Source organism: Xenopus laevis, chromosome 9_10S (genome assembly GCF_017654675.1).
Source record: "Xenopus laevis strain J_2021 chromosome 9_10S, Xenopus_laevis_v10.1, whole genome shotgun sequence".
NCBI classification, from domain to species: Eukaryota; Metazoa; Chordata; class Amphibia; order Anura; family Pipidae; genus Xenopus; species Xenopus laevis.
This window is the reverse complement of record NC_054388.1, coordinates 102,225,993-102,252,988: the sequence shown is the minus strand read 5'-3', so window position 1 is coordinate 102,252,988 and position 26,996 is coordinate 102,225,993. Positions and strand designations below refer to the sequence as shown.

At 43.3% G+C, this 26,996-nt stretch overlaps 1 protein-coding gene across 1 annotated transcript in view; it reads right to left on the bottom strand.

Moving 5' to 3' along the window:
* Positions 1 to 11,904: 11,904 nt before the first annotated feature.
* cacng3.S (calcium channel, voltage-dependent, gamma subunit 3 S homeolog) overlaps positions 11,905 to 26,996 on the bottom strand; it is a 54,441-nt gene continuing 39,349 nt past the window's right edge. The window contains exons 2-4 of the mRNA XM_018239284.2: positions 19,786 to 19,869; positions 14,139 to 14,279; positions 11,905 to 13,138 (exon numbers count right to left, since the gene is read on the bottom strand). Coding sequence (XP_018094773.2) covers positions 12,621 to 13,138; positions 14,139 to 14,279; positions 19,786 to 19,869 — 743 coding nt within the window. The 3' untranslated portion in view covers positions 11,905 to 12,620. The remainder of the gene's footprint in view (positions 13,139 to 14,138; positions 14,280 to 19,785; positions 19,870 to 26,996) is intronic.

The window sequence follows — 26,996 nt, the reverse complement described above, 5'->3', positions numbered from 1 at the left end:
AAAGCATGCGAAAAAAATCTTAAAAATTAGATTTTTTCCCGAAAAGCTAATTTTCGGGAAAATGTAATAATAAATAAGTGTAAAAAACCCGAGCGGATTTGATTGGAGTTTGTAGCAGAAAATGTTGAGATAAAATCGGACTTTGCTAAATAACCCCAAAGACCTCCCAACTCTCCCGTTTTCTGCGGGACAGTTCAGCTCAGCCCGTAGTCCAGGGTTTTTATTAAAAAGTCCTGAGTTTCTCTTTGATCTCCTGCACTGACGTCAGAAAAAGATACAAAGTTTCTAAAACTTAACTAAATAAGAGGCTTTTGGCAGAGAGCCCAGAGCACCCAGCGCCTGCAGTTAGACACATTTGTAACAATTTAAAATAAGCAAAGATACAATTGTAACTTTTTTTGGGGAAACTGAGATAAAATGTGACCCAAAGGCTAGGGCCAGACAATACATAGCATTGGATTTCAGATTTTGAAATGAAAAATTCTCGTTTTGGTGCGTCTGCCTGCACCTGAGTGGAGACAATGCTTCCGGGAGCAAACAGGGCAGGAGTGGAGAAGCAACGGGGGAGCAGATTTTCTGCCTGCGGAAAAATGTAGGCCGAGATCCGAATTCGTCTGGCCCTAGCCCAAAACTCCCAGAAATGTGTTCAGACATTCATAACTTGCCAATTTTTGTAAAATGGACATGGTAATTTTGGGGTGTGACCCCATAACATGGGCGTGGTCAAATTGTTTTGCCGAACTAGACACGGCAGATCTTTTTTTCCCTCTTTCCATCTTTTAGATGTTGTGAGGTATGCAAACAATATCCAAGATAGGGATCTGCTGTGCAAAGCTTTAAAGGAGACGGAAAGGTTAAAACTAAGAGTCTAATCAGAAAGCTCCACATAAATACACCAGTAAACCATCAAAGTAATGCTGCTCTGAGTCCTCTGTCAAAAGAAACACAGCATTTCTTTCCTTCTATTGTGTACTCATGGGCTTCTGTATCAGACTTCCTGTTTTCAGCTTAAACCTCCTTGTCCCGGGCATGAGCATGCTCAGTTTGCTCCTCTTCCCCCTCCCTTCTCTGCTGTAATCTGAGCCCAGAGCAGGGAGAGACACAGGCAGGTGTGATGTCACACCAAGCTAATATGGCAGCTGCTATCCTAAACAAACAGAGAGAGCTTCTAGAGCTTATTACTCAGGTATGGTAAAACATTCTACAGAATAAATATAGCATTCTAGCTTGCACTATTGCAGCTAATCTATTGTCAATAAAATGCCACCGTAGCTTTTCCTCTCCTTTAAAGGCCTGGATCATTACTATTTTAGGGCTGCTGAAATTCTGTCCTGGCCAATAGAAGATAGCAGGTATGCGCTGGCGGAAGGGGAGGCAGGAGGTTGTGGGTTCAGCTGGAGCAGGGGGCCCGTGGAATTGACGGAGTGGGGGTCGGAGGCACAGGGCGTGTGTGTGTGAGTCTTTGATGTGGCCCAGCTCTCCCCCCGTGCAACATTATTATAAAGCCCCCTGCTTCCAAATGAAGTTTGTTTGTCCATTGATGTCCCTGGCTTCTCATTTGTGCTGAAACACAAGATTGAGGGTGGGCTGTTGTATGGGAGATGGATACGGGGAGATTTCTTGGGCAGGCACAAAATGAGAGCAGCTGGAGCACAAACATAGGGGAAGGTCTGCTTGTTGGGAGACTCACAAACACACTGAGCCACACAGCTTTCATATTGGAATGAGAATCGGAACAAGACAATATGGATAATAAGCACAAATCAGACTATTGTTATTGTGCACAATGAAACTTCCACATGACGCAGGAGGAAAAAAGCAAAGTTTTAAGTCGGCCGTTGGAAACGACAGTTTGGAACACGGCATGGGGCACCAGTAACTCAAATTCTCTTTCATCTGTGAAGAAATAACGGCACGACTACATTTCTATCAGCTTTTATCCGTGAACTGGATAACTGACCCCCACCCTCGGATCAGGAACAACCTTCATAGTTTGACGCAGACTCAGCAAGGCGAAGGCGCCACAGACCAATGAATGCCCCTGACTTTCCAAGTCCTCTGGGAACCTTACCTTCTACTAAGCACATGCAGATAGTCTGGTAGAACACACAACATACTTGATAACAAATTATTCAAAGTCCCTTGGGTCCCCCTTGTTCTCCGACTCACAGACTCGTTCTCCCTCGAGTAAACGCAAACAGAAATTTCTTTTGATAGATTGAAAGATACTGCACTATGTTATTATTTTGGTGCTGTGTACTTATCTCCCTAAGCTTATCTTAGCGCTGACTCACCTCTATCAAAAGAAATAACACACGACATGTACAGCCGCCACTGCATATTCAGCAAATCAGATCTTTATTCCTTAAAGAAATCCAACCCATCGCCTTCCAAGAGTGCTGAGTGTTTTATAAATTGAATATACTAATGATTTCAATATAAGAATCCTCTATCCTACTCTCTATCAATTAATATTGGTGCAAATCCAGATGTACGTGTCCAAATCATTCTTCTCATATCATGTGAGTCCAGGCTGCATGGACAATGGTACCACCATGTATTGTGAAGACTTGTCAAAACCCCCAGTTGAAGATGGCGATGGTGGGTGCTGTTTTACGAGGAGTCAATGTAAAAGATTTTTTAGCTACAAATGCTCCTGAGCAGGACTATCAAGTGCCAAGTAGTCTCCATCCTCTTGCACTCTCCACTAACCTTCAGTACAACGTAATATTCTGATGTCCAAATAGATGGAAGCAGGTTCATTGCTGTCTATGATGGAAAACAGGTTGGTCCACTGACCCACTGTATCATAGTAACATAGTAAGTTAGGTTGAAAAAAGACACACGTCCATCAAGTTCAGCCTTTTAACTCTATTTTAACCTGCCTAACTGCCAGTTGATCCAAAGGAAGGTGAAACCCCCATTTGAAGCCTCTCCAATTTGCCTCAGAGGCAATTTTCCAATAAAAGATGGGTGAGGTTAGGGAAGAAGAAAAGCCACATAACTATATTAGGGCTGATTAATGTACATGTTTGTGGTTGTGTGAAGGTTTTATCCCATGGAAGCTCCAGCCTTGGCCACTTTCAGATTCAAGGCAAGATTCCTCTTCTCGTTCTGCAGGATAATCCACAAATCCTGTGTGTAAATCGTTGTTAATGCTCTTTATCCAATAAGGTTCTTTAAAAGAAACTCATTAGTGAAAGTGAATAATTATGGAGGTGCCTAGGCCTCAGTAGAGTAACCCTCCATCCATTTCCGCTGCTCTGGCAACATCCAGTAAGGTGAACTTTAAATATAAAAATTCCAAGACAGAGCTGTATTGAGACATACAATATATAAAAAATGTATTTCAGGAGTTAGTTCTCCTTTAAAGGGCCACAGTTTATTAATAATAATAATAATAAAGAGTTGTAGACTGAAAAACATTTTCTTTCCAAGCATGTGCTAGTTTTGGGAATGGGATCTACCTTAGTAGAGATATTAGAGCATCTCTCTACGACAGGGGTCCCCAAGTTTTTTTTACCCATAAGTCACATTCAAATGTAAAAAAGAGCTGGGGAGCAACACAAGCATGAAAAAGTCCATGGGGTGCCAACGAAGGGCTGTGATTGGCTATTTGAAGGCTTCTATGTGGATTGGCAGTCTACAAAAATAAGCGCCTGCTTTGTGGCCACTGGGAGCAACATCCAAGGGGTTGTTTCTCGCAAGCGACTAGTTGGGGATCACTGATCTACAATGAAGCAGTGGCAAACTACCAAGAACGTTTCTAAAGGTGGGTGGGTGTCCCGGCTGCAAGGCCTAAACCCTGGTTCTACGCCAAGTTATGTTTCTGCGATGAAGTTGTGGTTCTGTTTTACTGTCGTATAAGATGGAATCTCTAGGCAGAGGTAGAGCCCATTCCCATAACTGACATATCCCCGGAAGGAAAATGTTATACAAGGTAGCTCACGTTTAATGGCAGAAATACAAATTTACATATGAAGAACAAACACAGATTCCTTCAACTTGGCCTAGGGCCAATTATATTTAGAATTCCCCAGAACACACGGCAGGATAAAATCAGGGTCAATTTTATGTATAATACCCCAGAACACACGGCAGGATAAAATTAGTACTGATTTTATCTATATAAACCCCAAAACACATTGTACAGGTATGGGACCTGTTCTCCAGAATGCTCGGGACCTGGGGGTTTTCGGATAATGGATCTTTCCGTAATTTGGATCTTCATACCTTAAGTCTACGAGAACATTATGTAAACATTAAATAAACCCCTATAGGCTGGTTCTGCTTCAAATAAGGAAGAATTATATTTTAGTTTGGATCAAGTACAAGTTGCGGTTTTATTATTACAGAGAAAAAGGAAATCATTTTAAAAAATTTGGATTATTCGGAGAAAATAGAATCTATGCGAGATGGGCAATCTGTAATTTGGCTAATGGGTTTCTGGATCCCATACCTGTAGGATAAATGCATCTCTAATTTTTGACATAATACCTTGAACCATGGGCAAGGTTAGACTTGGCTGGCGGGACACCACATAGTAATCTGTACAAATCTGGTGGAGCTCATGGGCCCCCGCCACCCAAACCTGCACCTGTCCTGCAACTCCCCCTGATCACTCCTGGCCCTGATTACAAGAACAGGACCTCTCTGTCAGCCTGGAGGCTGGTTGTAGTGGCCAGGAGGGGAGGATGGGCTCCTGCGTTGGTGGACCTTGGACCCTTCAGTCCGACGCAGCACATGAGATTGCATTTATCACTTGAAATGTATTAGTCTTGTCATGGGCTTAGCCTCCCCAACTCTTCATGAAAATCTGCCTTTGTCACATTCTAGTCCAACCATGATGAGCCCCATAGAGATCATTTACAGCCAAAGGGATAAGCCAGAAGGCTTCAGGCTTCTTGCGACTCAACTTTTGGCAAAGTCTTGACAAAGAAATATAAAAACACCCTCTATTACGGAGCCTCAACTAGAGCCTCAGCTGGGAACCTGAAGGTTAAGTTCTATGGGGCAGATTCACTAACCGGCGAATTTTCACCAGTATCAGCTCCGCACCCATCGCACCACTTCGCCAGGTGCAAATGCGATATGAATACGCTAATTCACTATGCTGCAAAGTTTCGTCCTGGGCATCGAACACTGGCGACTTTTCGATCTCGCTACTTCGGTTTTGCGAGCATTTCATAGCGAAGGTGCGCTAGTGTTCATTTGTGCCCAGTGAAACTTCGCTAGGGATCTTGCTCTTGGGTCAATTTGCATGGGGCGGGAATTTTAACGTTTTTATTTTAAATGTTGCTGCAAAAGTTACCGGTATTTATTACACCTATTTAGAGAACCTTAAAGGGCACCTCCCCAACTAAAGGTGCGGGCTAATAGAGCCCACAATCCGATTGGGGATAACAGTAGTTTTTTTTATTTTTAAAAAAATGTCCCCTGCCAGCGCTACGCTACCCGCTCCGGTGTGAGCAGTCATGTCTGGTCACTCGCAATGCATATAATAAAAAGCGGCCCGAATTGCTCATTATGTGCATGCGATTGACGTCACATGTGCGTTATGCACATGCGAGTGACCGGGCCTGACTGTCCGCACCGGGAGCTCCTCCCGGTGTGGGTAGCGTATCGCTGGGGGGAGGCTTTATTATTTTTATCTATTAGCTCGCACCTTTGGTTGGGGATAGCATTTTTACCCAACAAGTACCCTTTAATAAAGAAAAGAGAGTTAATATTATGCCCTATACATGAGCCCACTGTTAGGACCTTTGCATCCAATCCCGCTTAAAAAAAGGAAAAGTCGCCAGCGTTTTTGGAACTTTAACGCACTTTCGCCTCACAGGATATGATGTAAGTGAAAGAAGACTGAGGCAGACAAAGCTTTTTTTAAGCACTTTGCCTGGTCTGAGGTGGCGAAGTCAATTCTGGCGAAAGAGGTAACAGTAGGTTTAGTAAAATCCGCACTTTACTGAATTTGCGTAGTAACGTTTGCCAGAGCGAAAAGTCGCCTGGCGATAGAGTGCGAATGACCATTAGCGACAGTTCGCTAGTGAATTCGCGCTTGTTAGTGAATTGGCAATGTCCCTGCGGGTGGCAATGCTTTGCGAAAATTCGCTAGCCCTTTAGTAAATCTGCCCCTAAGTACTACAAGAAAACCAATAGTTGGCCTTTGGCTTCCTTCCAGTTTGTGCCGTCCAATATCACGCAATTCTCCCATAATTCTATCTGTACTTCCCAAATTCATAGCAAAACAAAAACTTGTAGCTTTAGTGGGATATGAAGCCCATTCTGTTTCCATTGCAGTCACCAACCGTGGGTGGAATAAAACTCCCTATAGCTTAGTCTGTAATGTTCTTGAAGAATTTATTAGGACGCGGCCAATTGTATTTATTTCAAAACCAGCCCATTATTCACCCTTTGATAAAAACCACATCGAAACAAATCCGTTAATATTTCAGATTTAATTTCAATATCCGTTAAAATTCGTTTCAGGCCCACAAGAAGGTATTAATACAGCCGACATCGAAGTGTGTCTATAAAGAAAGGGTTTTTCGATCTCATCCTGCATTTTATTTAACTAGGTTATGGGATCACTAGGAAAAGAGAGAAGAGAGAGTTCTTTAGGGGGTGGAGAAAGAGAACTGTGCAGAGAAATACAGTGATCCTTCCTGCATCAGACACTTAATCCTTTGGCAGCCAGAATCATGATAAGAGCATCATAAAACTGCTAATATCACAAAAACTTAAGAAAATCATTTATGTTAAATGGCAAAAAGAGCTGAAAAGAGCACTACGAGCAAATTAACATTTTTCTTTACACTACCCTCCCTTTCAATAGCTGGACAGTCCTGAGAAATAGGAAGGATGGTGTTCAGTGTGCGACAAGAAATATCGATGTCCCCTTTTATTTGGGCAGGAGAAACAAAGACTGGAGAAGAGGTGACCATCTCAAGGCAGAACCTTCCCTGTCCTTGCTATAGAAAGTTCCATGTTTAGGCCTGTTTTTCTTATTTCTTGCAATAGAGTTATAACACAATAGGAGGGTTAACTACTTGCCATTTATTCTCATAGTACAAAGAGCTGTGCCTTTGGGTGCAAATCATGGGACACGGTGCAGAGTGCAAGCTGTAGAGCAGCAACATTAGGGTTGTATTCCTAAAGTAATATTGCGTGACAAAGCTTTTCCCCAGTTCTCCAGGACCAGCAGCTCTTTGCTCTCCATTCTGGGTTGTGTTGCCATCACTCTGGCCTTCAGGGGGGCCCAGTGATGTCACAGGGTGGTGATGTCACGGGGCAGAGAACGGGCAGAGTGGAGGAATAGGCAGATGGGGGTTGGGCCAGGCTTTACATTGCTGGAGTTGGGTTGGAGGGTGGGGAGATTAACAGCTGAACATGGGGAAGAATGGGTGGGTTCAAGTTCAATGGTGGTAACTTTGTAATACTGGTCCCAGTCCCATCTAGTGATTTACTGGCTAAAACCCAGCTAGGTGGCAACCTTAAAGGGATACTGTCATGGGAAAAAAAAGATTTCAAAATGAATCAGTTAATAGTGCTGTTCCAGCAGAATTCAGCGCTGAAATCCATTTCTCAAAAGAGCAAACAGATTTTTTTATATACAATTTTGAAATCTGACATGGGGCTAGACATATTGTCAATTTCCCAGCTGCCCCCAGTCATGTGACTTGTGCACTGATAAACTTCAATCACTCTTTACTGCTGTACTGCAAGTTGGAGTGATATCATCCCCTCCCTTCCCCCCCCCCAGCAGCCAAACAAAAGAACAATGGGAAGGTAACCAGATAACAGCTCCCTAACACAAGATAACAGCTGCCTGGTAGATCTAAGAACAGCACTCAATAGTAAAATCCAGGTCCCACTGAGACACATTCAGTTACATTGAGAAGGAAAATCAGCAGCCTGCCAGAAAGCATTTCTCTCCTAAAGTGCAGGCACAAGTCACATGACTTGGGGCAGCTGGGGAAATTGACAATATGTCTAGCCCCATGTCAGATTTCAAAATTGAATATAAAAAAATCTGTTTGCTCTTTTGAGAAATGGATTTCAGTGCAGAATTCTGCTGGAGTAGCACTATTAACTGATGCGTTTTGAAAAAAACAAGATCCCTTTAAAGTGATACTGTCATGGGAAAAAAATGTTTTTCAAAACGCACCAGTTAATAGTGTGACTCCAGCAGAATTCTGCACTGAAATCCGTTTCTCAAAAGAGCAAACAGATTTTTTATATTTCATTTTGAAATCTGACATGGGGCTAGACATATTGTCACTTAGTTTCCCAGGTGCCCCCAGTCATATGACTTGTGCTCTGATAAACCTCAGTCACTCTTTACTGCTGTACTGCAAGTTGGAGTGATATCACCCCTCCATCCCCCTCTGCCAGCAGCCTAACATCAGAACAATGGGAAGGTAACCAGATAACAGCTCCTTAACACAAGATAACAGCTGCCTGGTAGATCTAAGAACAGCACTCAATAGTAAAATCCAGGTCCCACTGAGACACATTCAGTTACATTGAGTAGGAGGAACAACAGCCTGCCAGAAACAAGTTCCATCCTACATGACAGAATCCCTTTAATTCTGGAGCCGCACTTTAAGGTGCAAACTCCGACACAGGGTACAAACTGCAATAGACATTATACTTTCAATCAAAATACCTTAAGTTATTTGGACAATAAACCAAATTAAGCCAGAGACATTAAAAGGATCCTGTCGCTAATTGGTCTAAGCAGTGGTGTAACTACTACTATTTCTCCCCAGGGGAGACCCAGGGTCTGCTGTATCTCCCTCCTCAGACCCTTCTGCCATTTTATTTTTTGCTGCCCTCCACTGCTGAGCGGTTGAGTAGCGGTGGTGCGAGGGGAGATTACTTTCACTGGGACCCTCTCAAAAACATTTGTGGGGTACAAACTGGAGGGAGGGATGGTCCTTCTATCTCAGCCTGTTAGTGATATGTGGGCCGGCCGATACCTACGAAACCCACGGGTCGGGCGGGTTCGGGCCGACCTCACACCTCCCTTTTCGGGTCGCAGGCGGGTTGAGCTCTTCTGACTGTTCTCCCCGCCCGGGACCTTACAAATGCCGCCTACAACTTCCAGGTTAAACTTTAATAGATGCGCGCCTGCTCTCCCCGCCCCTTTTGTGATTTCATTGTGGGGCGGGACGACGCGGGTCTATAAAAGGAACCCGGAAGTTGGGCTCGGGCTGGTGGCGGGCGGGTGCGAGTCGGGAAAAACTCGACCCGCACATCACTTCAGCCTACATGTTATACAGTATATGTCTGTAAACATGGGCAGATTCTCCTCTCTTCTCCTCTGAAACTGAACAACTTTTGTTGTTTTTCCACAGGGATCCGAACCGTTACATCATCCAATTAAAGCGCGCACGAAGAAACAGCCTTAATTCACACAAACAGGTAACGCACGGCCCAAATCACTTTCTCGGAGCCCGCGGATTGGCCGAGGCAGTTTTCATGGTTACGCTGTACCTGTCACCTCCCACACGCCTGTCAAAACAGCACTTTACATTTCTCTCCAAATCTGCGTGGGGAGATCTCCTCGCATTAAAATTCTCTGCACACCCTCTTCGTCTTGCCATTTAGCTTTTTCTTTTATAAAGAACACAAAAAAAATTGACGAGAAATTGAAAGATTATCAGCAATAACAGTTGCAGCTTAGGGGCTTTATTCCCCAGCAGAGGTCTGTGTTACAGACACTACCCCTATCATTGTATTCATTTAGACATCCGCAAATGTAATTGCAAATCATTGTCAAAATTGTTACTATATCAGGAAAAATAACACTTTTATTATTTCAACAACTCTATTATTCATTCCCATTATCCCTGTGCATCACAGTATAGGGGTAGGACCTCCTATAGAATGGAATCATTGTACTAAATTTCTAAATTCAGTCCAGTTACAAAAAAGAATCCAGGGGCAGGGTAAGAATCTCGCCTCTGGGGTCACTTTACTAAGTTCTATTTTTAAAGGGGACCTGTCACCCAGACATAAAAAGCAGTTTAATAAAAGTCCTTTTCAAATTAAACATGAAACCCAAATTATTTTTGTTATTAAAACATCCATTCCAGTTATAAACTCTCAGCTGTCAATCATATATTACCTGCCCCTCCTCTATGCCTTAGGCAATTACTTTCAATTTCCATTCAGCACTTCCTAGATGTCACTGAACTCCCCACATTAGGGTTGCCAGGTTGGCGGTTTCCAGCCAAATTGGGCTACTAATTTAAAGTCCAGGCAGGTTGTGAAAGTATAAACTAGCCAAGATATGGATTTGGGCTACTTCTTGGGCCTTTGGCTGGTTTGTACTTTGGAAACTAGCCAAAGATTTTTCTTGCCATACTATGCCAAGCCTGCGTTTTCCAATACATGTTCGGTAATGTAGTTTTTAACAAGTTTATTCTAAGACTACAATACCCAGCATGCAATGGGACTGACTTGTGGATAAGGTTGCCACCTTTTCTGGAAAAAAATACCGGCCTTCCTATATATTTATCTTTTTCCCTATTAATAACATTGGGATCAACCATAATTGTTACCAGCCAGGTGGCAACCCTACTTGTGTAAAAGTCAGGACTTACCAGATATTCGGTTCCGTTCTGTACTAAAAGCATTCTCGCATTTTCCAGTGACTCCTTAATTTCAGACAATTTTGGGGCAAAAATCTGCTGGCCAGCAAAATGTCTAGAGCTTGACCTGTTTTACCAATATTTATTAAATATGTATATGAATTAGAGACATTTGGGGCCCCTATACCTCCTGGGCCCCCCTCTGTAGTTACGCCCCTGGTGACGGGCAAATCTGTCCTATTTTGCTTCATGGAAAATATCCATATTGCAAAACAGTGAAATTTTCACATATATTAATTTATTTTCTAGACTTTTGTTTCACTGCACATGCTGTGCTATTTTTGGGCTACTTTTAAAATGCCTCTGAAATGCTAGTTTTGGGCTGGTTTTGAAAATTAGACCTTGCAACCCTGCTCCACATTCCCATACCCTCCTAACCATCTAATTATGTATCCAGTGCATAGACATGGGTATCAGATGCCCCATTCTAGCACATAAACAAGATTTTGGGATGGTGCAGAGCAGTGATCCCCAACCAGTAGCTTGTGAGCAACATGTTGCTCTCCAACCCCTTGGATGTTGCTCCCAGTGGCCTCAAAGCAGGGGCTTATTTTAGAATTCCAGGCTTGGAGGCAAGTTTTTGTTGCATTAAAAACAGATGTACTGCCAATCAGAGCCTCTTGTAGGCTGCCGGTCCTCATAGGGGCTTCCAATAGTCAATCACAGTCCGTATTTGGCACCACCCAGGAACATTTTTCATGCTTGTGTTGCTCCCCAACACTTTTTACATCTAAATGTTGCTCAACTGCTAAAAAGGTTAGGGACCCCTGGTGCAGAGCCTGCCTAAATAACAGCGTCTTAAAAATGGCACCTGCCTGCAGGGCAGCCATCAGGGGGGGACAGGGGGAGAGTTGTAGGGGGCCCGAGGGTAAGGGGGGCCCTGCCATGCCACACTTACTTGAATAGCCAGGCCCCCCATCTTTCTGAGAGCTGCTGACTTCGGGAAGGCATGGACGTTTAAGGGGCACTGGCCACCAATTTTCTCATAATGTGGGGGGGGGGCCCTGGCCACCAATTTTTCTTTTCTCATGTGGGGTCCTAGCCACCAATATTTTTTAATGGGGGGGGCCTGGCCACAAATGTTTTTTTATGGGGGGCCCTGAACACCAATATCTTTTTATTTTTTATTAACATGTAGGAACCCTAGTCACCAATATTTTTTTTGTTTTTTTACTGTGTGGTGGACCTGAGGGGCTGGGGAGGGTGGACCTGTAGGTGGGGCTTGCGGTGGGTGCAGCCCAGGGGGCCCAGGAAATTTTGTTGTATGGGGCCATGCGATTTCTGATGGCGGTCCTGCCTGCCTGTCTGCTGTGATTGTGAATTCTAATTCCAATGAACGCAAGATTTTAATCATTGAAATGTATTTTGCTTGGTTTTACCATCATAAATTAAAATGTGGAATAATTTCTTTAGGTGACAGGTCTCCTTTAAACAGCAGATATTCGGCTCTTATCGGACTCTCTACACTAGTGATCCCGCCCCTCTAACTGGTCCTACAGAAGAAGAGGTATGCGCTGGGGTAAAAGGTGGTGGCAAAAAGCCTAGAAGTGCCCCTGAAAATAACTACAGAATAATTAGATAATATCTAAGGACAGGTTTAGATTAAATCTACTCAACTGGATAAAGAAAGTGATAAACATAAACCCATTGTCCTACTTGCATTATTATATTGTAGGAATATCCTGTCTACAGATGACCCCAGTAATATTCATGTAGACCAAAAGAACATCATGATGTTCCTATAGCTCCATAGCAGGACACCAGCACCTACTGACATTAATCATTCTTCCTACCTAAATGCCTATTCTGGTGATTGAATATAATTTCACAGAATGTTTATTGTGGGCATTCTCCTCTTCTCAAGAGGCTGAGTGGAGAAGACCATACATGTGATGGACTTGGTTAGACGCTCATGCTTTGTCCTTCCAGGTTTTTGTATGGCTCTTTCTTCAGTGAGGAGCACCTTCAGACAGGAGTGGTGCGCCTGTTGGAAGAATTATTATGGATAGAATCTTTGTAATCCTTGGAAAGTGAGTTGTGGACCTGTAGGAAGCCGTGTTCTCTATCTGAATTTAACAGAGAGCCCACAGTCACCTTGGTGGGGTCACGGGAGGTCAGTGTGTAAAGGGAAATGTCACTAGCGGGAATGGGGTTGAAGCTTTTGCCCACAGGGGACGGGTCCCTGGATCTAGGCTCGGTGGATCGGGAGCTGGAACGCCTGCGGAATCGATATCGGTAGCTGGGGATGCGGGAAAAGGCAGATTTCTTGAACAGGTCAGAGTGAGATTTGGCTCTGATTTGCCGGTGCTTCTCTATAAACATGTGCACAGTCAACACCCCGACCATCTCGGCGATGATGAACGACAAGGCTCCAAAATAAAAGGACCAGCCATAAGAGTAGTTGCTTTTCTTGGAATCGCTTTGCCCGGGGTCTCCAGCATTGGCTGAGATGTAAATGATGATACCAATGATGTTGCTCAAACCTGAAAGACAAAATCAGTGGTCAGTCAAGGTCCATCTGATGTTATTTAAAAACTCTAGTGAATAAGAGCTGTAAAGTTTGTGACATGAAGGTGGGGGACAGGTCTCCCAAATTACTTCTGTAAAAAAAAATAAGAGCACTTTCCCATTGGATCCCATTATTACTGAGCCATACTTGCTCCATTGTTGACTTACTCCAAATCCCAGCAAATATTGCAATATTATCAACAGTTAAAGCACTCTTGTCCAGAGATATCTGGGTACCCTGGCTGGTGCTTTTTCTGAAGAATAGGATCACCAACCTTGGGGTAGCAGGTAAGTGCCTAGAATCACTGGTAAGTGCTGTCAACACAGCATCTGTAATTACATTCTTGATCAATTAGAGAATTTTTGGAGACCTGTTCTGTTTTGACCCAGATAGCGTGGCTTTTGGAGCAGTCAGTTCAAAATCTCCTGCCCATTTTGTGCCTGTTGTAAAACCTGACAAATTTCAACAAATTGTGTGGCACATGATGTCATAACCCTGTCACCAACATCAAGTGCCAAATGTCACCTGCCCACCCCTTTGTCCAGATTTGGGTGCTGACATAGGTGGCAACCCTAGTTTAGATCTTTTTAACCCACCACTTGAGTGGCCAACTAGGCTTATCCTTTCCTGACTTGGCCAAATATCTTTATGTGCATGAAAATATATTGTCAACCATCAATAGTGCTGTTTCATTGGTCAAAGAGAAGGGGTCCCTGTAATGTTAGGATAGGTAGGTTATGGCTGGCTGAGCTTATGAAATACCACCCGGAACTAAGCTCTTATTATCTTCTATTGTGTTACTCTGAGTGGTACATAATATTAGATAGAGAATAGACAATATTATGGGAAACTCCTATGTATGAGGTTTTCATTTGGAGGGGTTGAACTTGATGGACTTTGTCTTTTTTCAACCCAATTTAACTTTGTAACTATATAACTATGTAACTATATATTTCCATTTTCTTGCCACTGACCTGCTGAAACAAAGAAGATCCCCGCACTCAGAATAACATTGTGCTTGTTCTTATAGAACTCACTGGCAGCAACACAGAGACCACCAAAGAACAGGAGGCCCACACTCAGGATAGGGAAGATACTGGAAGCCCGAACAGCACCTGGGAGATAGGAGAGAAGGACATTCTGGTAAAGGATATTCCTAAATATCTCAGAGACATCTAGACTATGTCATTACAATGGGAAGGGGAAGAGAAGTGATATTAAACTGACCAATAAAATGATGCAATGTAAGGAAATTCCATGTTTTCTGGATGCAAACATTGACTCATATTACCTCTTGCACCCCAAACCTTTTATAGCCCAACATTATGATTGGAAAGTAAGGAAATTTAGGCTGTTTGCCCAGTTTCATCTACCACTTGCCCAATTCACCTGAAACCCAAACCACTTTCCCGTAGCCTCCACTCATTTAGTCTGTGACTTTAAACTGATCCACCAAAATGGAACAACTGGGAGAAATGTAGTTACTGGGGACTGATTTCTCCTTTAGAAAAGATGAGTTGTCAATCAGTTGCCCAAACTTGGACTTTATTGTAGTCAGTAAGAACTGAGGCCCTAGAGAGGATTGACCAATGTTTGTAAAGAGAGAGTCTTCCCAGAAGGCTGGAGGATAGGCCACAAAAAAGTTGTTTGGTGACTTGGTAACTCCATGTTACACTACTTGTGCCCTCTCCCCATTTCTGAATTTAAACTGGGTATAAGTGACAAATCTTCTCATTGTTGGGGAAGAACAACAGAAAAGTGAATTTGGGTACTAAATTGGGTCCTGCAACGAGCAGACATTTTGGAGCCCACACATGCGCATTACGAGCAAATGCTGTGACTTACGTATTATGAGCATGTGCATGACATCAGAAGCGTATTATGCACACGCCCTATGCAACACTTTCATCATCATTTATTTATATAGCGCTGTCAAGATACGCAGTGCTTTACTGCAGTTATAGCAAACAGGGAATAAATGGTGGATAACAAACAAGGATTACAGAGTACAATAGGTTAGAAGGACCTAGAGATTAGAGTTTACAAACTAAAAGGTTAGGGTACAATTGAGACATTAGGATTATATAAAAACTTTGTCATTAATTAAGGTACAGTGAATAAGCCTTTAAGGAGTCTTTAAGGAGCGCTTGAAAGTTTGGAAGGAAGGAGAAAGTCTGACAGCTTGTGGCAGAGAGTTCCAGAGAAAAGCAGAAGCCAGAGAGAAGTCTTGTAGACGAGAATGGGCAGAAGTGACCAGAGAAGAAGTGAGGTGAAGATCAGAAGCAGAGCGTAGGTTTCGTGAAGGAGAGTATTTGGAGATTAGAGATGAAATATAGGGAGGGGTTTCATTATTAAGGGCCTTGAATGTGAGTGTAAGTAATTTGAACTTTGCCCTAAATGTATCTTGAGCAGCCTTTGCTTATTCCACACTCAATAAACTGATATCCATTTCTGATTCAAAGTTCCCATCCCAGACTGAAACCATGAGGAATTTCAATGGCATGTCAGTTCCCCCCCCCCCCTCTCTCTCTCTCTCTCTCTCTCTCTCTCTCTCTCTCTCTATCTTTCTCTCTCTCTCTATCTTTCTCTCTCTCTCTCTCTCTCTCTCTCTCTCTCTCTCTCTATCTTTCTCTCTCTCTCTCTCTCTCTCTCTCTCTCTCTCACCAATAAATGAGAAACTGCCCTGCCAGCCCCAGTGTATCTTTATTTATTTTCCTATTTACTTTATTTGCTCTTTTTTCCCAACAAGCATCTTGTTCCTATCAGTTAACTTGCTCAAGGCTCCAATCTATAGTGCACATGATTGGCTGGTAGCTTTCAAACGGTGCTGACATTATTGCAGCTGAATATTGACCGCTGAATGGCTGAGCCTGATAAGGACAAATGTTCCACTCCGCTGGTTTGTGTTTATATCTTCTTATAAAGGCACTTTAGTGGTCGGCTGATCAGTGGGTTATTTACTCAAAGCCCAGGGTGTTGCTGTTGAACCCAGGGCTCCCAGTTATTTAATTCCTGACCCATGTGTTGGAGTGCAGGTATGGGACCTGTTATCCAGAATGCTCTGGGCCTGGGGATCTTTCCATCTTTACCAAATAATTTCAGCATTAATTAATGCTATTACAGTTGCCACCTTTTTGAGAACGCTTAACCGGTCAGGGAAGGGGCGGGTCCACGAAGGGGAGGATTGTGATGTAAATGGGTCGGGCCATGACATCACAGGGGCAGGGTCATGATGTTGAGGGGCGGACCTGAGTCGCGGAGGAAATGGAGTGGGCTGGGGGTGCATGGGACAAGGGAAAGTTGTGCTCACCACAAATTTTTAAAATCATTAGGCGGAGGTGCAATGAGGGTGTGACCACAAAATACATATAGACAAATACAAGAGTCCTCTGCACTCAACCCATTATCAATATATTTAAGACAGAGACATTTTGTGCATATATATATGCACAAAATGTCTCTGTCTTAAATATATTGATAATGGGTTGAGTGCAGAGGACCTCTTGTATTTGGGGGTGCATTGGAGGCAGGCCGGGAGCAGTTTGACTGGTGATCCCAAATTGACCGACAGCTACATTGCCAATAAATTTGTAATACCGGCCCGGCCTTGGCCTCCATTTAATATATTATATAAGTATATTTTAGGAACAAGTACAAGGTACTGATTTATTATTAAAGAGAAAAAAAAATATGGGAATTACATGAGGGATAATATTACAATAAAGGATCCCATACCTATACCATATTGCTCTCTTTGGAAAAGGGGACTGTAAACAGTCTGATCTTGAAGGCTTATGGTAATGTTACCCGCCCCATATAGGAGATTCTGGTGATGGATCTATGGTGGAAATAAGTAAGGGTGATGGAACCTGTCCTTGACTGTGGCCCACCAGGAGATTCCTCTGGTACTGTGGGCCGCCATTCTCACCCTCTAAATGCAGAACTTCTGAAGTTTGGAAGCCTCTACTCATTCATGTGCAAAATAGCAGGGCGGTGCTTTCAGATAAGTAATTTAAAAAAAATAAATGGGTGGGGGTAATCATTTGTTAGGAACCCCCACCTAGTAACCTTAGCAAGTCACCTAGTACCTCTGGGACACCACTCCTGTTACCTAAAAAAAAAAACCACTAGCCTGGGGGACTTTCCATTAGAGACTCGTGCCTCCACCTTTTTCCTAAGGATCCCTTGCATCGCATTGGGCAGGGGTGCTTTAGTCATGAGGCAAAGAGAGAAAAGCCACGTGGCACTTTACCTGGGGTGCAATAAGAACCTGCCTCTCGCACACCCTTATCAATGATTAGTTCAGTGCTGTCTGGTGCACAATGGTTGAGGTCCGGCAACACTAAATCCAATATCTAGAAACAAATTATTCAAAGGCACACAGAGCTGATGGAAGCAGGGAACACCTTGCACGTTTAATGCGGAAGTGCACGCAAAGTGTTCCTTGCTTGCATCAGCTCTATGTAGAGTTGCTACCTGGCCTGGCTGCTAAAAATGATGGTTGATCCGAATGTTATTAATAGGGAAAAAAAGATAAATATATAAGAAAGCCGGTATTTTTTTCCAGAAAAGGTGGCAACCCTAGCTAGCTCTGTGTGCTTTGGGATACTTTGCCTGGGGTGCTAATAAGCCAGGCTGCTGAATTCAAATTAAACAAATAGGAATCGAATAAATGAGATGAAAAAAAAGTTGAGGGTCCAGGTGCACCTCCAGCTTAAGGAAGGTTTTCCAGGAGTCCTGGGTTAGTAGAGTTACTGTGAGGGGTGCCATTGGGGACACAGGCATTATGGAAGAGCAAGGAGAGGACCTGAACCAACTTTTATACCAATGTTCAATTAGAGTAACAACAATGGGCTGGACCACACGGCAAAAAATATTCAGAGGGGCCTGGCACGTACAGAAGCCTCCTACCCAGCCCTCCCTACACCCGTCTGCTGGATTGCGTCCCCCTCTCCCCGCCATTGCACATAACAACAGCTGGGGCCACTACAGTGGACATGACCCCCCCTTTCCCCCCTGTCCCCCCACAACCATGGGGTCTGCTTCCTCTATAGTTATACCACTGCCATTATCCATGTGATTCTCGCTATACCTGTACAGTGCTCCAAACTCACCCAAATGGTCAGTGTCAGACTGGGACACCAGGGTCCCACCAAAAACCTTAGACCAGGGGCCCACTCTCAATTCTATTATTCTTCTTCTCTAGTGATGGGAGCGAATAAATTTGCCAGGCGCGAATTCGCATTTTGCCGAGAGCAAATAAATTCACAAAACTAGCACAAAAAAAATAGATATTTCGATGCGCGTCGGAAAAGTCGCTTGCTTGAAACCGTTGTGCGTCAACATTATTCGGAGGCCCATTGACTAATGCCGGTGTCAAAATTGGCGAAAGCGTTAGAATTGACACGGGCATCAAAATTTGCATTTTGCGAATTTTTTGCAGTTTCCATAATTTCTCTGGAAATGTTCGAATTTTCCGGCGAAGCAAAATGGGACAAATTCGCCCATCACTATTCCTCTCCTCACTCAACCTCTATTCTCCTAGTCTCTTTTCTTTACATACTATGATCTATTATTCTTATTGTTCTCATAGAAATAGGGAATGACCATGAAATAGACCAAATGATTAGAAGCATTGACGGACCACTGAAACCTGGGGCCACTGGGAGTTTTCCTGGTATCCCGGTGGGCCAGTCCAACACTGCAAATGGTGCTTAATTAGCAAGCGGGACTTAGTGTTTCTTTCTAATGCAACGGAGGTCAGAGTGCAACTAATCTGCACAAAATCCCTGGAAACAGTTGATGTGTTGCTACAGAACAGCGACTTTTCAGGAGGCAATTAAAGAGAAAAGCAGATTTCATAACAAGCAAACTACCATTTGTTCCCGTCGCTGCCTCAATTAAAAGCTATTTCTCGAGACCGTAGCCCGACATTACTTTATTATATACACTGCTGCTTCAGCCAACAGATGCAAAAATATATTGCTATCACTATGCAGAGATAATTGTCTGTGGGGCAGGTGCTGCCATACTGTTTGATCATCCTCCTCTGCTTACTGCACTGCTGTTATAAGCACCCCCCGTCATTGTTTCTGGCATCCCCTGATTAGACTAAATGCATGGCTATTTCATACCTCCCAAATGTCCCGTTTTCAGAGGGACTGTCCCTCTTTTGACAGCTCAACCCGCAGTCCCTCGTTTGTACTGGAAAGTCCAGAATTTTCTATGCACTGAACAGGCAGAAAAAGAAACAATGTTTCTAACTTAATTGGCTTTTGGCAGAGAGCCCAGAACAGCCACAGCTTCAGATAAGATACTTTTGTATCAATTTCTATATAAGTAATTGTAACAATATAAGATAACAGGACCCTTGGGAGAAGTTCGACTCACATCTTAAAGGGCAATTCACCTTCATTAGCAAAACTGTAATAACTGAAATAAACCACAGAAATATGTTCAAACTTTCATAACCTGCCAAATTTTGTAAAATGAACATGGTAATTAGGGGGTGTGGCCACAAAATGGGCGTGGTCAAAAATTGCCCGCAAATTTTTTGTCCCTCTTTTTAATTCCAAGATGTTGGGAGGTATGTTTTCGCATGCACTAATTGTAAAGTCTTACGCAGTAAATATTCCGCCGTGTCCTGTTCATAATCTGCATCCTCCGGGAAATGATCGATTTTCTTGCACATCCCACGGAAGGCTCCTGCGGGAGAGAGATAAACAGTTACACAAAAGCAACGGTGTTAACAAAAAAAAATATATACAGTATTGGCAAAAAACATATTAGGGCACTCGACTGAGCCGGAGCATCCTGCTATGCTTTAACGCACAGAGATAGAATTAACCCTCTACTTGTTCCTCTTTCTTTTCCGTTACTTACAGGTTTAAGGGAATATGTAATTGGGCACATTTTTTGGGGAAGTAGGCAAAATGATCACAAATAAAACTTCTACTAATATTTTGGTGGCAGGCACAAATCTAGAGACAGGGACGGTTATTACACTGGAAAGAGAGAGAGAACTTTGGTACAGAGGGTTACAGGGTTAACTAGCTTGATGGGGCAGAGAAATGTTGTGCAGAGGAAATTATAAAATAGTGTGTGTATTTGTGTGTGTGGGGGGGGTTATGATCTATTCTACACTGACTCGGAGCACACACATATAATAGAAAGTGAACCAGTCCATCAGAGACAATGGTCACTTGCATCAACTTACAACTTGCAGGTAGAGATACATGTTTAATAGCCCTATGGCTTCCATGTTTAAGCCCATTAAAGGGATACAGTCATGGGAAAACACATCAGTTAATAGTGCTACTCCCGCAAACTGATTTTTTTATATTCAATTTTGAAATCTGACATGGGGCTAGACATTTTGTCTATTTCCCAGCTCCCCCTGGTCATGTGACTTGTGCCTGCACTTTAGGAGAGAAATGCTTTCTGGCAGGCTGCTGTTTTTCCTTCTCAATGTAACTGAATGTGTCTCAGTGGGACATGGGTTTTTACTATTGAGTGTTGTTCTTAGATCTACCGGGCAGCTGTTATCTTGTGTTAGGGAGCTGCTATCTGGTTACCTTCCCATTGTTCTTTTGTTTGGCTCAGGGGCGTAACTACAGAGGAAGCAGGGGGGGCCCAGGAGGTACAGGGGGCCCCATGAGGCTCTCATTGATGAGCAATTTGAACATATATTGGTAAAACAGGGCAAACACTGGATATGTTGGGGGCCCTAAAATTAATTTGCTGTGGGGCCCAGCAACATCAAGTTACGCCACTGGTTTGGCTGCTGGGGGGGGGGAAAGGGAGGGGGTGATATCACTCCAACTTGCAGTACAGCAGTAAAGAGTGATTGAAGTTTATCAGAGCACAAGTCACATGACCAGGGGCAGCTGGGAAATTGACAAAATGTCTAGCCCCATGTCAGATTTCAAAATTGAATATAAACAAATCTGTTTGCTCTTTTGAGAAATGGATTTCAATGCAGACAGTATCCCTTTAAATACACAAGCAGATGTTACTTTATCTGTACATGTAGCACAAGACACAAGGGATGCTACAAACACATGAAAAACTTGCACCTCTTTGTAAATGTTGCGACTGTATTCATCTGAGTTGCTAGGGTCCAAATTACCCTAGCAACCATGCAATGATTTTAATAAAAGACTGGGATATGAATGAAAGAAACATGAAGACGAGTAATAAAAAGTAACAATAACAATAAATTTGTAGCCTTACAGAGCATTTATTTTTAGATGGGATCAGTGACCCCCATTTGTAAACTGGAAAGATGAAGAAGGCATATCATTTAAAAAGAAACTATAAAAAAGAAAAAACTTCTGCCACTTGAAAAGTTGCTTAGAATTAGCCATGCTAAAAGTTAATTTAAAGGCGAACCACCCCTTTAACCGCTGGTATAAAAATCTACGAATGTATCTGCAGAATTCTTCATTACAAATGGGAGTCGTGTCTCAATTGTCCTAATTTGAAATAGTTCTCTCTGATTCCAGCGCTGATGATGGTTACGAGCGGCAAATGAGAGCAGACTGGGGTAGGGCTGTACCTTCCATCCAGTGTGAGGAATCAATGCTTTGCTGCAGGGAAGGGCAAACGTAATGAACCAAACAGCGAGTTTGTGAGTCCTGCCGTACTCCCCATATATTTATAGAATAGCAGGACGGGTGCATCTTCCCCAGTATAGGGCCCATATACGTACATGGATAGACTACTTTCCCTACAGCTAGGGACAAAAATACTGGCCTTCCTATATATTTATCTTTTACCCTATTAATAACAGTGGGATGAACCATCATTCTTACCGGCCAGGGGTGTAAAATACCGGCCAGGAGGCAACCCTACCAACAGCTTGAAAATATTCATATCCTCTCTGACAGCCATAAGATCACATTGACTTGCAGGAATTATTTCCAGGCAATTTCCAAACCTTGTAGCATGAATGATAAAATAAATTGCATTAACCCTTGAGATTATGGATCTTGTGAGCTGCGGGGCTGACACTCATATGCTCACATGTCTAAACAGGCAAAACATATCTAATCAATAATACACGTTATTCACAGGACCCTAATATTCTTGGGCTCCCCCCGCCAGCTGCTGGGTCTGCTGCCCCCTCATTATATTCCCCTCACTGCCCCTGCAAGCAGAACATCTGGGAGGCACAATGCAGTTTTCCAGTACAGATTGGTTGTCAGACGGCGGCTGCTCAGTCTCTCAGTATTTCAGCTCTGTATTCCTTTCTCTGAATGAACAGGTAACGAGACCCCTGACAAGTGTCATACAATTAGTGAGTGTCACACAATTAGAGCTGCCCTTTAGTGCTGTCACAAAGTGAAGGCAGATAATCACTCAGGTCCCTGTCTCTCAACCGGATAATTATTGTAGAAGCAGCCAGAGACAGTTGTAGCAAAACTGACAGTTTCTGAGCCCCTCGTGCTTCTGCCTCCCCTCCACAAGAAATAAGGTGTTTGGAAGAAAGGTTGGGAGGTGATTTATGATAAGTTAATGTCTTATCAATCCAGATGCATTAAATTTACTTTATATCAGTGGGAAAATAGTCTCTGGGAAGGGAGTGTGACTGTGGGATAACAGGTATAGTAGGGAGAGATGGTGCCTATAGTAACAGTGGATAATAGTCTCTGGGAAAGGAGTGTGACTGTGGGATAGCAGGTATAGTAGGGAGAGATGGTGTCTATAGTAACAGTGGATAATAGTCTCTGGGAAGGGAGTGTGGACTGTGGGATAGCAGTATAGGTAGGGAGACGATGGTGGTCTATAGTAACAGTGGATAATAGTTTTCTGGGAAGGGAGTGTGATGTGGGATAGCAGGTATTAGTAGGGAAGAGATGGTGTTCTATAGTAACAGTGGGATAATAGTCTCTGGGGGATTGGGGGAGGTTTGACTGTGGGATATGCAGGTATAGTAGGGAGAGATGGTGCCGCTATAGTAACAGTGGATAATAGTCTCTGGGAAGGAGTTGACTGTGGGATAGCAGGTATAGTAGGAGAGATGGTGCCTATAGTAACAGGGGATAATAGTCTTCTGGGAAGAGTGTGACTGTTGGGATAGGCAGTATAGTAGGGAGAGATTGGTTGCCTATAGTAAACAGTGGGATAATAGTCTCTGGGAAGGGGAGTGTGACTGTGGGATAGCAGGTATAGTTAGGGGAGAGATGGTGCCTATAGTAACAGTGGATAATAGTCTCTGGGAAGGAGTGTGACTGTGGGATAGCAGGTATAGTAGGGAGAGATGGTGCCTATAGTAACAGTGGGATAATAGTCTCTGGGAAGGGAGTGTGACTGTGGGATAGCAGGTATAGTAGGGAGAGATGGTGCCTATAGTAACAGTGGATAATAGTCTCTGGGAAGGGAGTGTGACTGTGGGATAGCAGGTATAGTAGGGAGAGATGGTGCCTATAGTAACAGTGGATAATAGTCTCTGGGAAGGGAGTGTGACTGTGGGATAGCAGGTATAGTAGGGAGAGATGGTGTCTATAGTAACAGTGGATAATAGTCTCTGGGAAGGGAGTGTGGCTGTGGGATAGCAGGTATAGTAGGGAGAGATGGTGTCTATAGTAACAGTGGGATAATAGTCTCTGGGAAGGGAGTGTGACTGTGGGATAGCAGGTATAGTAGGGAGAGATGGTGCCTATAGTAACAGTGGGATAATAGTCTCTGGGAAGGGAGTGTGACTGTGGGATAGCAGGTATAGTAGGGAGAGATGGTGTCTATAGTACAGTGGGATAATAGTCTCTGGGAAGGGAGTGTGACTGTGGGATAGCAGGTATAGTAGGGAGAGATGGTGTCTATAGTAACAGTGGGATAATAGTCTCTGGAAGGGAGTGTGACTGTGGGATAGCAGGTATAGTAGGGAGAGATGGTGCCTATAGTAACAGTGGGATAATAGTCTCTGGGAAGGGAGTGTGACTGTGGGATAGCAGGTATAGTAGGGAGAGATGGTGTCTATAGTAACAGTGGGATAATAGTCTCTGGGAAGGGAGTGTGACTGTGGGATAGCAGGTTATAGTAGGGAGAGATGGTGCCTATAGTAACAGTGGATAATAGTCTCTGGGAAGGGAGTGTGACTGTGGGATAGCAGGTATAGTAGGGAGAGATGGTGCCTATAAGTAACAGTGGATAATAGTCTCTGGGAAGGGAGTGTGACTGTGGGATAGCAGGTATAGTAGGGAGAGATGGTGCCTATAGTAACAGTGGGATAATAGACTCTGGGAAGGGAGTGTGACTGTGGGATAGCAGGTATAGTAGGGAGAGATGGTGCCTAAAGTAACAGTGGATAATAGTCTCTGGGAAGGGAGTGTGACTGTGGGATAGCAGGTATAGTAGGGAGAGATGGTGCCTATAGTAACAGTGGATAATAGTCTCTGGGAAGGGAGTGTGACTGTGGGATAGCAGGTATAGTAGGGAGAGATGGAGCCTATAGTAACAGTGGATAATAGTCTCTGGGATAGGAGTGTGACTGTGGGATAGCAGGTATAGTAGGGAGAGATGGTGCCTATAGTAACAGTGGGATAATAGTCTCTGGGAAGGGAGTGTGACTGTGGGATAGCAGGTATAATAGGGAGAGATGGTGCCTATAGTAACAGTGGGATAATAATATACTATATAGATATATAGTATAGTTGGCTTTTAAAGTGGAACTAACACACACATAGAGAACATATACAGTGTCGGACTGGAATGCCTGGGGCCCACCAGAAAACCTTTGAGTGCGGGGCCCACTCTCCAAATTATTTTTCCTTTTTTTTCTTCTTTCTTTACTATTTTAATCACTTCTCTTCTTACATATTATCATCCATTCTTTCCTCCATTTCCTCTCTTCTCTCTTAGAAATGGTGGAATGGCTGTGGTATACACATACAAGGCAAATAATTGGGTGAGCAGAAGGTATGAACTCTCCCGGTGGGCCAGTCTGACACTGAACATATATTTAATGTGTCTGGATTGTTAAAACATTAACTTATCATAAATCACTCTGTTTTAATCTTCCATAGGTAAGATTTATATATTAGTGTAAAGCTCTTTGTAACTTGCTGGTCCTATATAAATAAATGATGATAATGATCAGTGACATAACTGGGGTGCGACGCCCCCTCCCCAGCAAAAAAAAGTCTTTGGAGGGGTCTCCCTGTGTCCTCCCTCCCCAGAGTCAAAAGTAGGTGAGTGGCTGGGGAGGGAGGGATTCTTTAAATCTATAGAGGAATGGACCCAGTGGTTCCCCCTCAGCTTCCTCTATAGTTACGCCACTGATGATGATGACGATGAAAAAGCTGATCCTTATCTATTTATTTTTTTGGCAAATCAACCAAAAACCAAAGTAAAATATTATATTTTATATGAACGACTATTTTGTCCAATTGCCTTAAAGTCAACGGGCATCCGAATTTTTATGCTCGCGACAATACTGTTTTTTTTGTCGCTCATCACTAGTGATCAGTGATCGTTTAATCATTTGTTACATCATCATATCGTTTCCTACAAATGTACAAGTATCTTATCCGTTAACCGGAAACCTGTAATCCAGAAAGCTTGAATAACGCCATACCGCCCAACATTTTGGAAATAGAAAGAGGGATAAAAAGAGTTGGCGCGGAGCACGGCGAAAATTCTTGTTCAGTGGAGGAGATCAAAGAGCATGTCGGAACATTTCAGAATCCGGGACTACTCTTTAAGCTGACAAACTCGGGAAAAAATGGGACAATTGGGAGGTATGATTACGGGAAGGCCATCTCCCGTAGACTTCATTTCATCCAAATAATCCAAGTTTTAAAAAACTTTTTTTCTTGTTCTCTGTAATAATAAAACAGTAGCTTGTACTTGATCCCAACTAAGATATAATTAATCCTTATTGGAAGCAGAACCAGCCTATTGGGTTTATTTAATATTTACATGATTTTTCAGTAGACTTAGGGGCAAATTCACTAAGCGCCGAAGTGCCGAACGCTAGAGTCAATTCGCTAGCGTTGGGCATTTTCGTTACTTCGCAAATTCACTAACGAATGCTGGCGTAGATTTGCTAGTGTTACTTCGCACCCTTACGCCTGGCGAATTTTCGCTAGCGACGTAACTACGCAAATTCACTAACGCGCGCAGTGTACTGAACGCTACCTTTTACGCTAGACTTCCTTCGCCACCTCAGACCAGGCGAAGCGCAATAGAGTAGATAGGGATTGGTTCAAAAAAAGTCAAATTTTTTTCTAAGTCCCATAGGCTGAAAAAGATCTAAATTTTTTTTAGGGCTCCCCTCCTTCCCCCCTACATTTCCTGACTCATGGCAACTTACCTAGACAGTGGGCACATGTGTAGGGCAAAATAAAATTTTTATTTGATGTTTTGAAGGTTTTCTAGGCATTTGTAGTGCTGATACGTGTTCCTCCATTGAAATTTGAATTTGGCGCCATATGCAAATTAACCTTCGCTAGCGTAACTTCGCTTCACTTAGCGAATCAACGCTAGCGCAACTTCGCAACCTTACGCTACCCCTGTGCGCAACTTTGGATTTTAGTGAATTTGCGGAGCGCTGGCGAAACTACGCCTGGCGAAGTGCGGCGAAGTGCGGCGAAGCGCGGCGAATCGCTTAGTGAATTTGCCCCTTAAGGTGGACGTAGGCACACAGATAATATCGCACATCTTTGTTGTGTGTATGACGGGAGATGATCCGACAGATATCCACAGAAGACTTGGATAATGGATCAGTCGATCAGGCAGGCCGGAAAATTTTGATTGGCCTTTGAAGGCACCCGAGCATCAGCCGGCGTTTACTGCTGAATCGTCAGATACAGGTAGAATTCTATTGTTTCTAC